The sequence below is a fragment of the Papaver somniferum genome, chromosome 4, assembly GCF_003573695.1.
Source record: "Papaver somniferum cultivar HN1 chromosome 4, ASM357369v1, whole genome shotgun sequence".
Lineage (NCBI taxonomy): Eukaryota > Viridiplantae > Streptophyta > Magnoliopsida > Ranunculales > Papaveraceae > Papaver > Papaver somniferum.
The window spans coordinates 48,757,772-48,769,360 of record NC_039361.1 but is presented as its reverse complement, the minus strand read 5'-3'; the positions used below and the strand labels follow the sequence as shown (position 1 = coordinate 48,769,360).

The 11,589-nt window shown below is 35.8% G+C and overlaps 1 protein-coding gene across 1 annotated transcript; it reads right to left on the bottom strand.

The window, feature by feature from the left end:
• Positions 1-7,142: 7,142 nt before the first annotated feature.
• LOC113275404 (receptor protein kinase-like protein ZAR1) lies at positions 7,143-10,277 on the bottom strand. The gene is made up of 2 exons (XM_026524894.1): positions 8,536-10,277; positions 7,143-8,120 (listed from the first exon to the last, which is right to left on the bottom strand). The coding sequence occupies exons 1-2, from the start codon at positions 10,013-10,015 to the stop codon at positions 7,453-7,455; spliced, it is 2,148 nt and encodes a 715-aa protein (XP_026380679.1). The 5' UTR covers positions 10,016-10,277; the 3' UTR covers positions 7,143-7,452.
• Positions 10,278-11,589: the final 1,312 nt, after the last annotated feature.

Genomic DNA, 11,589 nt, shown 5'->3' with positions numbered 1-11,589 from the left:
TACTTACCCATACCAACTGTGATTTAACAAAAAGAAAATTAAATGTCATTAAGACATATAGACGTACTGCAGTACTTCCACAGAGACATTATTAGGAAATTTTGGAGATGCAAGTTCATTAAGAGAGAAGAAGAAGAAGAGATTAAGATTTACCATGTGGAAAATGAAAAGATATGATTGATTAGATTTTCCTAATCGCATTAAGTTTAATAAAAGAAAATCACCTATATTTATTAAGTTCAGACAGTGAAGAAATTTGCTAAGGATAACTAGAGATGAGACACACAAAGTAGAGAAAAAAGAATAAAGAAACTTAGAATCAGGAATATGATAGAATCTAAATGGCTTGCAATCACAAGATAGTACCCAACAATGCTCTGATTTCAACTACAAGGGTTATGCGATGCATAAATAATCATCTTCACCGGATCCAATACTACCTATGTACTAGGTGCAGTAGTGAAGCTTTCCAATATCCTAATCAGGCATAGTGGTTGGCCTACTGCAATCTAAGAAAACGGGAGAAAGATAAGTTGGATACTAGCGCTAAAAGAAGGATTCAGACAAAAATGGAGAGGGGGCAATCACTCGATGCTATTGTTTATCTTAAGGAGATGTCCCATGGATTTGATTATGAATATGTTCGTAGGAGGGAGGCTAGATATCAACGGAAAAATAGGAAAGGACGTTATGAAGAAACGGAGAGGATGAAGACTGAAGAAGAGATGGAGGATGAAGAATAATCTTGATATACAATTTGGTTTCTTTGGTAAATTTTTTATTTCGTGCTTTAATTGTGTTTGTAATTAGTACTATCTATCTGGTTTCTAAGAGGTCAAGAAAAGTCTCTCAATTGGTATTTCCTAAACTTTTCCGATTTAGTGTTTGGGTTGAAAACATGGGTCAACACAAAGAAGCAGTATTGTAAGAGTTACTCAAAATACCTTGTAACCAGGAATACTAATTTCCTGGGAAGATTAAGATAAAAAACCTATAATCTATATTCCTTCATGGACCTTGGAAAAACCTCTATTGGTGATTAAGGTTTTGGAAGAGACTATCATTTCTACAAATGTCCTAGAACTAAAACTATGCCAGAAAAAATCGAAAGAAGCATGAAATTAGTTCAAATTCATTTTATATGGTCAGCCAAAATCGGTTTTGTGAATCTAAATCAGAGTCTGGAACAGAAAGATAAGGTAAATTGATATTGGTTTTAGGATATAAATCTTTCTGATGTAAGATCCAAGGACTTACCATCATAAAGAAAGGATTTACACCATCTGAAAGGATGAAGAAAGGAAGTTGAAATTTGAAAATCATTTTGGAAAGTTTTGAAAGTTTGGGCCTCCATTAAAACAGTCGTCTATCATGTTCTTCTCATTCCATTACCCCTTCAAGCTAAGGATTTGACACAAGTGGATGGACTACTCTAGCCATTGCAGCTTCAGAAAGATTTGATATGAGAAAAGTTTGAAGCAAAATAGCCGTTAGAGAGGAGAGAGGAAGATACTATTATCACTACACATGTGTTTATTAAACCAATGTGTTAAAATTAGCCTTTATCTTTTCCGATTAAAACTCCATATAAGAATATTTTTTATATATTCCCCAATGATATTCTTATATAGAGAATCTACCGTGAAATATCCTTGTAAAATAAATAATAAAATCATACATCCAACTATCAAATTATAAAACTTCTCATTCAACATGATGAAACCAAAATACACAAAACAAGAAAATTCATGCATAATGATAAATTTAATAGATCATGATGTTAAACCTTAATACGGCAACAGTCATTTAGATTAAAATTCACACCGGTCAAGTTCATCACTAATCAAATGCTTTGTTTCATGCAGATAATTTTCAACACCTTCTTTCGCTTACGGTTCCATAAAATAAACAATCAAAATCCAAAAAACCCAAAACCATGAGATTAACAAACTAAGAAAAAAGGAAGTAAAGAATCAACATTAATACCTTAGCATCATTATAACGATCTGGCCACGATATTCTTGTGTTCTATTAGTATAGGTTCACCAGCTAACTAACATTCAGATTTTTTATTCTCTTTCGTAGATTTTGTAATCTTTCTCTTTCTCTTCTTTAAAGGTAGAGCAGCAATAGAAGTAGAAATTACTAAAGTATCATCATTCGCCATAATATTTATTTCAGATTGCCACTTCTTAATCTTCGTCAGTTAGGCTAGGACGCAATATGGGCATCCCACTTGGATACAAGTTGGTCGTCAATATTAAGGGCAGTGATGAAAAACAAGGTATTTGTAATTTTGGATGTTGCTTCTAAATCACTCTTGTTTTCCTTAAGAAACTCCTTAAACCTGGATGACAAACTGTATTTTAAATGATATTCACCTTAGAACCAAAGGATATTTCTCTGTTCATATCTTCGTCCAAAGCATTTAGAATCTTCCCTGACCAAACTTTAGTACCTGCTCTAAGGGCAACGAAATCGTCCCTGATTATATACTTATCATCCTCGTACTCTTGATGCTATTGCCTATGAATACTTAGCACCCTTGTAGGTGATGTGCGGATCACGTAATCATCATCATCTTGATCCGGATACACATAACCCTACATTCACAGGACAATAAGTAACCGTCAAGCCCTTTTGATGATATTAGAAGTGTTCCCTGAACTATCTTGATCCTTAGCTTTGATGATAACCCCTCCAAGCTAAGGATTTGACACAAGGGGATGAACTATTCACTAGACATTACATCTTCAGAAAGACAGCTTCAGAAAGATTTGAGATGAGAAAAGTTTGAAGAAAAATAGTCGTTAGACGGGAGAGAGGAAGAGACTATTATCTCTACACATGTGATTATTTCACCAATGTGTTAAAATTAGCCTTTATCTTTTCCAATTAAAACTCTACATAAGAATAACCTCTATATAAGAATATTTTTTATGTATTCCCCAGTGATATTCTTATATAGAGGTTCTACTGTAAAATATCCTTGTAAAAAAATAATAAAATCATACATCCAACTATCATATTACATAACTAAGAAACTTCTCATTCAACATGATGAAACCAAAATACACAAAACATGAAAATTCAGGCATAATGATAAATTTAATAGATCGTGCGTTCACCTTAATATGGCAGCAGACATTTAGATTAAAATTCACACCCATCAAGTTCATCACTAATCAAATGCTTTGTTTCATGCAGATAATCTTCGACATCTTCTCTCGCTTACGGTTCCACAAAATAAACAATAAAAATCCAAAAAATCTCAAACCACGAGATTAACAAACTAAATAAAAAACAAGTAAAGAATCAAAATTAATACCTTAGCAGCATTGTAACGATATGGCCACGATATTCCTGTTTTCTGTTAGTATAGGCTCACCAACTAACTAACATTCAGATTTTTTACTCTCTTTCATAGATTTTGTAATCTTTTTCTTTATCTTCTCTAAAAGTAGAGCAACGATAGAAGTAGAAATTACTAAACTATCATCATTCGCGATAATATTTATTTCAGATTGCCACTTCTTAATCTTCTTGATTTGACTTCTTTTTCCTTTAGGAATAATATATTAATGGGCCTAAAGATCTCTTAACTTGTTTCTTAGATGCATTTTTAGCCTAGGTAGTTTTTCTTGTTTTTTATTCCTCTCTGATATATCAGAATCAACAGTTACTTTCCCTTTAGGTTTCCATGTTTCGGTAGCCAGATTCATAGTATCACCCCTTGGTTTAGCTTCATCTTTGATTTAAGTGCTTCTTCACTCTTTTTTGGTTTTGGTGATGCAGAATATTTTGATTCCCAACCACGTTTCTTAATAGCAACTAGCAACAATAATTTTCACTGGACTTTAAATTTTTTGATAAAGATTACTGCTAATAAGAAACGTGGTCGAAAAACCAAAAGATTCTGAACCACCAGACTAGAAACCAAAAAAAAAAGTTGAACCTAGTGATGATGAGATGAATCTAGCTATTAGAATACAAAAACTTAAAGGGAAAGCTGTTGTTGTTTCTAATATACCAAGGATGAATAAGAAAACAAGTACCCCCGCTGAGGCTAAATCTGTAGTTAGAAAACAAAATAGAGACATGGAGGCCCATAAAAACACAATAAGAGTACTATTCTTAAAGGAAAAAGGGAGTTAAATCAAGAGGAAGATCATGAAGAGTAATAGTTTTACTCTCAAAATAAAGAACGGGTTGAAATATGGCTTAAGTTTTACATTTCAAAATCTTGTTCAAAAGCAATGCTTTAGGTATATCATAATCGGTAACGGTTTTCTCTTTTAAGTTTAGGTGTTTTGATTTTTAGATTTATCGTTTCACCACTGGGTTGAGCAATGTCCTTTTATTCTTTTTGGTTCTGGTGGTGCAAAATATTTTGATTCCCGACCACATTCCTTACTAGCAACAATAATTTCCGTCGGACATTCAAACTACTACTGCTGCTAGCAAGAAAAGAGGTAGAAAACCAAAAAATTCCGTTCCACCAGAACCAAAATGAGAGTAAAGGAGCATACCTTTATCCTAGTAGTGATACGATGAATCTAGCTACCAAAACGCAGAAACTTAAAAAGATAAGTAATTGTTGATTTTGATATATACCATAGATGAGTAAGAAAACAAGTAAATCTACTTGGGCTAAATTTTTAGTTAAAAAGCAAAATAATAGATCTCTAGGCCCGTTAAAGGACAACACTCATTATTAAAGGTAAAAAAGAACAAAAAGTTCTATATGAACCGAGATATTCAAACAGCGTAAAAACTACCCCTTATAGAATTTTCAAAGGCTCCCACCACAAGTGGCCCCCTGTTGTCCTCTGACGGGGTCCATTGGGACCCACCATACTAAACTGTGAGAGAAAAAGACAATTCGGTTTTGGTGCGGTTTGCGGATGACGGTCTGTGCAGAAGCACTGGAAAAAGAAATTAAATTAAGAAAAAGAAGTCGAAGAAGTGGCAGATTTGGGATTCCAAATTCCAAGAAGAAGATGTGAAGAAATAGATACTTTATTATTTAAAATGATGGTGGTTTAGTAGCTTTTACTTCTACCAAGCAAAAATTGTCTTTGGAGGATAAGGTTACCATTTACTCAGCAACATGAGGAAAATCTAGCAAAATGACGTCTAGTAAAAGTGGCACTACGAGTAAAACTAACCGATTGCTCATATCGACACAATTTATACCTCCTGTATCTTTTTCATTTGATACTGATATAATGGTGTTCAGTTAATAAGTTTCTACTTACATAATGGTGTTCGTCCCTTGTACCATCACAACCTCTACTACAGAGTGGTGTTCATCTCTTTTGTCTGGCACAGTTTCTACAGCTTGTTGCCTGGTCATCCACTACAACTTCTTGAATTCATCTTTCAAGTCCCTGAAGACAAAAACAAACATAGAAGATCTTATAGGACATATTAAGGAAAATGTCATCTCCTTCATTCTGTCTTATAGTCATCAAATGACATGTCATAATATGCACTCAAAATGATCTACTCACCTACAACACGGCACATAACACCCTGATTCGTTTTTGTATTTTTGGGAGTGAAGTTGAAGTTTTAAACACATATCACAGCCACTGGAACCAGAGATATTTCCATAACCTAAGGCAGTTAGGGTTACCGGCATTGGGAAAGTCTACATTCAGATGCGTGGACTAGAAGATCAAGCATATCATGTCAGAAGTTTTTATAGACTGATACACATAGTTAATAAATCAGGATCCTAGTTAGTAAGTTCGCGAATGATTCGCGAATCATTCGCGAATTTTTCCGTATCACGAATTTTTCCGTCTTATTCGCGTACGTTTGCAACTCCGAACCCAAGTCGCGTATTATGTGGCATTCCCGGATTATTCGCGAACCGTTCACGAATTTTACGTATTCCGAATGATACGTCCGCTTAATTCGCCATAAATTCTTTAGCTTTTACTTTTCAAAGACTCCACTTTTTGGGCTTTACTGCCTTCCGAGCATACACGACCGAATATTAGACGTGTTGTAATTTTTATGAAACAAAAACGACTGAAGAGATTTGAAGGTGAAGGTGAGAGAGATCTCAAACTCACTAACCAAGCATCTAAACCACCATACGACGTCCTCTTGGATAACTAATGTTGTATATATTATTAATATCATCATATTAAGTTTATTTTTTCTTTAAATAACTCACACATATGCATAAAAATTGGTCTATGACCTTATAAATACAAATTATTTGTTATATATAGATACCGAATTTTCAGAGCCGAACTCACATTTATAAATCGAATTATACACGTACGTATGCCGTTCCGAATTACTGACGAATCACGTCCCGTTGACCGAATTTTGGACCGAATCTGGATTTTACAAAACCGTATAATACTCGTACGTTTGCCGTTCCGTACGTTTACCGAATCCCGAATTGCTAACTAGGATCAGGATGTGCATGAGTTTTTACGTCTAAAACAGCAAATACATGAACAACTGTAAAAAGTACTCCCTTTCACTGCTTTTTAACCCTAAGTTAATTCAGCAACTGGAAAACTCAACCACGGGAAAAAAATAAATCTAACCCTAGTAATAATTAAAAAAAATGCAGGATTTGGGATTCTTAATAATCGATTCGAGAAAAGGAATAAGGAGGAAAAAACTCACTATTGCAGGATCCAGCGATCGGGGTTGGGATGACTGCCTCGCAGTCTGAAAGACGAACTTAGTTTTCACTAGTTTCTCTTCGGTAACCATGACAACGAATCCTCCATCTTATTTAACAGCCATAGACCCATAGACTATATATTGTTGCTCTCACGTATAAAGATATTAGGGAGAAAATGTAGGAAGTACAAATATTTTGATAGTATAAAAAATCTGGACCATATCAATCAGACTAGTAAAAGTACCCGGCCCATGCTTAACTTACTATATTGTGAATGACTGATTGAGAGAAGTTGTCCTGTTCAATTGCACTCCACAGGGTTTTCCTTTGCTTTTCTGACTTCACCAAAAAGGAATCAAAATGCAAAATCACATTCACATGTAGCCAAACATGAAAGACAAACATACTTAACATCAATGACTCCAAAAAAACAATTTGATACAAGCACAACACACTCATTTCCTTTTACAACTACAAACAAGTTATGTTCAGCCAAAAAAAAGAAGAAAGTAAATTGAAAGCTGAAAATCTATGCAAGAACAAGCCTTCCCTTTAGTTCTTTACCTAGCAACAAATTAAAAGTAACAGAACACAGGTTAAGACATGGCTTCAAGTTCAGCAAAAGAGAAGTTTTACATCTCAATATCTGGTTGAACAGCAATGGTGATAAATACGAAAATTGAATGATACATTCAGACAACATTGTCACTTCTTTACAACCCCAGGGATGGTCTATTTTAAACTTGGGTTACTGTTCAATGTGGCATTGAATATTACCAGTCAGAAACAAAGATTTTTCAGCCAGTGGCAATGATTAGTCTTTCCATTGTATCGGATACATGTCTCATTGAAGGCCTTCTTTCAGGACTGGTTTGTACACAAGCTAAAGCGACTTTAAGCACAGCTATGATTTCCTCCTCCCTTTCTGGTTCCCGGGCTAAGAATGGATCCAAAACGTCGCCTAACGGTTTCTTTTCTTCAATGCAAAGCTGAATCCATCGAACAAGATCCATTTCAGTTGTACCAACTTGCACCATTGGTGATCTCCCTGAGATCATTTCTAACAAAATAACACCAAACGAGTAAACATCCCACTTTTGTGACGGTTTAACATTTTTCAAGGCTTCAGGAGCTTGGTAACAAGACCCTAAACTCAATGCTGAATTGATTGTCGGAACTTCAGATGGAGCACTCTGTTGCAGCTGTTGTTGTTTCTCTGATGCCATTCTGTCTGATTGCAATGTTGGAGATCCGCCTGCTATATTTGCAAGACGGCCTAGTCCAAAACCAGAAATATGGGGTTCCACATTTTCTCCAAGTAGTATATTGCTTGGCTTCAAGTCTCCATGAACATATTTCTTGGGACTAAATTCATGCAAATATGCCAATCCTTTAGCTGTTCCTTTAATGATTTGCATCCGAACACACCATGTTAGAGGTGTGAATGATATCATCCCAGCCTTCCCTGATCATCCAAGGATATGATTTCAGAGATATTAGTTTAGACAGCAACCGCCTATACTATAATGATGCCAAAACTCAAGTGTATGGTACCCATAAACAAAATGCACATTTAAAATCATACTTTTCTAACTTCATTTTTATTAGGGGTGTTCGGCATAAATATAAGACCACATAAACCTGTGGTAGAGATGCTATTCGACTCTACCCTTCCTATTGCTTATCAATCATTAAACACCCTATTGTTAGGATTGTGATGTCTGTACAACAAAATGTCACAAGTGGTCCTAATGATAATAAATCACATACATAACTATTGTACAATCCTTAATCAAACTTCCTGAGAATAAAGTGTGTGTCCTACTTAAACTGCTTAAGCAAACTAAATCTGAAGAGTAATATGGAGTCAGAAAATTTACCGTGAATTGCGGCCGAGAGGTTGCCGTTTGGAATGTATTCATAAATGAGCAACTTCTCATCAATGGACCAATAATAGGCTTTCAGGGTGACAATATTTGGATGCCGAATCTTTCCAATTGCTTCTACTTCATTCTGAAATTCCTTAAACCTTTGAGATCCTCCTTCGCCCAATCTTCTAACAGCTAATGTGAGTCCATCTTCGAGCACAACTTTATATACAATGCCAATTCCACTCTTACCAAGAACAAAAGCAGACGCCTTAAGAAGCTCATCAAGGTCGAAACCAATCTGCAGATCCAACGCCACAAGATCACACTGCTCAACATTTTCAGACAGAGTCTCCGACCCATCTTTCCTAAAACACAGACACTCTTTCTTTCCCCTTGATTCCTTACCACTTCCATCTTTACCCTTCTTACAAGAACAAAACCTCCAGTAACAATACGAAAACAGCAACCCAATTAGGCAAATCCCAACTATGTCACATGCAACTATAGCAATAACAGCATTCTTACTCAACCCTTTGCTTTTCCCACTCTTACCACCACCAACATCATCAGCTAAAGGCGGAGAATCTCCCGGTAAATATGGAAATGAGGATGAACCATTACGAGCATTCCCACCTGAAGGACATGGATTCTTCAATGGAGGTCCACACAGACGTGGGTTTCCAATGAATGCAGTTGGTCCCCTATTCTCTAATGCACCATTCTGAGGTATAGGACCACTGAGATCATTAAAAGTAAGATCAATATATACTTTTTCAGGAAGGTTCCCTAAACTTGCTGGTATCAAACCAGAGAAATGATTATGAGAAAGATCTACAGTTCCTTGTAAACTAGACAAATTACCAATATCACTTGGAATTGAACCACTAAACTGATTTAAAGAAAGATCAAGCTTTTCCAAAGCAATCAAACCAGAACCAAACCCAAAATCCAAGGAACCAGTAAAATTGTTTTGACTAAGGTCAAGAGTTCTTAATCTTCTACACTGATATAAAGATTTAGGTAATGACCCATTCATGAAATTTTGTGACAAATCCAAAGACTGAAGATACTTTAAGTTACCAATCTGAATAGGAATAGAACCAGTGAAGAAATTACCATAAAGAACCAAACTTTGTAGTCCTTGAAGATTGAAAAGCTCAAGAGGTAAATCTCCATGTAATTTATTATTCCTTAGATTGATATGTCTAAGTGAAGTAATAGAACCCAGACTTGAATGAAGAAACCCAGCAATTTTCTTCTTTGGAATAGTAATTGAAACAACATTTTGATCTTTGCATGTAATCCCATTCCATGAACATGGGTTTTCATCTGAAGAATTCCAGTTACTCAATGACCATTCTGGGTCTGAACTAATTGATTGTTTGAATGAAAGAAGAGCAAACCCTTGATTATTCAAACAACTACCAAGAAATAGACAACAGTAGTTGAATGTAAAGAAATAAACAAACCAAACCCATGTGAAAATCATCTTCAAGAACAGGAAAAATGTGACCGTTGGAGTTAAATCCAAAGAAGAACAATGGGTTCGGTTTAGTTTAGTTTAGCTCATACCTTGTTTGGGTCTAGAAGAACGATCAGAGAGTCTGGAAACGTTGAGGAACTGAAGAAGAAGAAGAAGAAGAAGAAGAAGAAGAAGGTAAAGGTGAAGTCTTGAAGGTGGTGTGAGGAGGAGTGAGAGAAACAGAGAAAGGCATTGGAAAAATAGAGAGAATCCAATTGTGCTCTCTCACTGTTGTTTAGCTCCCAGTAATATGATAAATTATTATTACCAGTTTCTCGTGAGATATTGATGGAGGAGAAGAGATATAGTGGGCAATGGACAGAGGACACCTTTGTTCTCCGGACACGTCTTAGCGTGTAGTTTGTCATGCCACCATAGGGCCTAGAAAAATGCCAATATTGGATGGTATTGCAGTAGGCTAGTAGGTAGGGCTGGCACCGATATTGGAAGTTCCGATAAGGTTAAGGTTAAGGTTAAGGATGATCGGATATCCGATAACATCTGGCGGATATCAAAAAAATCCAATTCGATAAGGTTAAGGTTAAGCTATCGGATGTCGGATTTTTATCCGTTAAAATCCGATAACTAGGAAAAAAATTAAATCCTTGAAAAAAAACAGACTCTTTGTCTTTTTAAGTTCAAAATGTTCAGTGAGAAGTACGAACCCACACAAGCACAATGTTTAGGGTTAAAAAGTCTACTCCCAATCTAGTCAATGCAAAATAAAGTACACAACAGGCTACAACAAAGCCAAGAAAGAAAAAAACAATGTCTAACAGTCATAGAGGCTAACAATGTCAACACGCTAGTGAGTAGTGTAACTTAGTGTGATCTTGCTTGGCTGCCTAGCATGTTGTATCATTGCACCAACTTCACTTCAGTCCACGATTTCCATTTCTGCATTGACAAATCACAAAGAATCACTTGATAAGCAAATTCTGACATCCAACATTTCTCAAAGCTTTCAATATTATAAGCACCAGTGCAACACAAGGTGAGCAGAAATTTAATAATAAAGTTGCAGATGAGAGCAAACATTGCTACAAAATGTCTTTCAATGTTTCACAGAAGACAAATGCAGTTGCAGGGCCTGGTAAAACGCTTGTTACCCCCAAGATCTGGTCTAGCCAGTTAAAAATAAACTGCATATGCCTTTCAAATCTACCCAAGGGTCAATTCTAGGGGGTTCAGATTTTCAAGCTTTGACATTTGGGGTTCTGCAACAGCAAATCCCAAGTCATGGGAACCTTAAGGTCATTCTCACTACTACAAGGAACTGAATCACCTGATATACCACTACTATGAAAAGTGTAAACAAGCAAAATACATAGGCTTTCACTCAAAAAATCGATATATAATCTCAATTTTTAACAAAGAACTAAGCAAAGGAAAAGAAGATTTACCTGCATCAAAGAAGTCTGGCAGCCAATCACTTAAGCATATCAATGCTTGGACTAATTCCGGACTTAATGAAGTTCTGTGTGTAGTTGGAACCCTTCCACCATCGCTGAACATGGACTCTGATGCTACACTGGTCACCG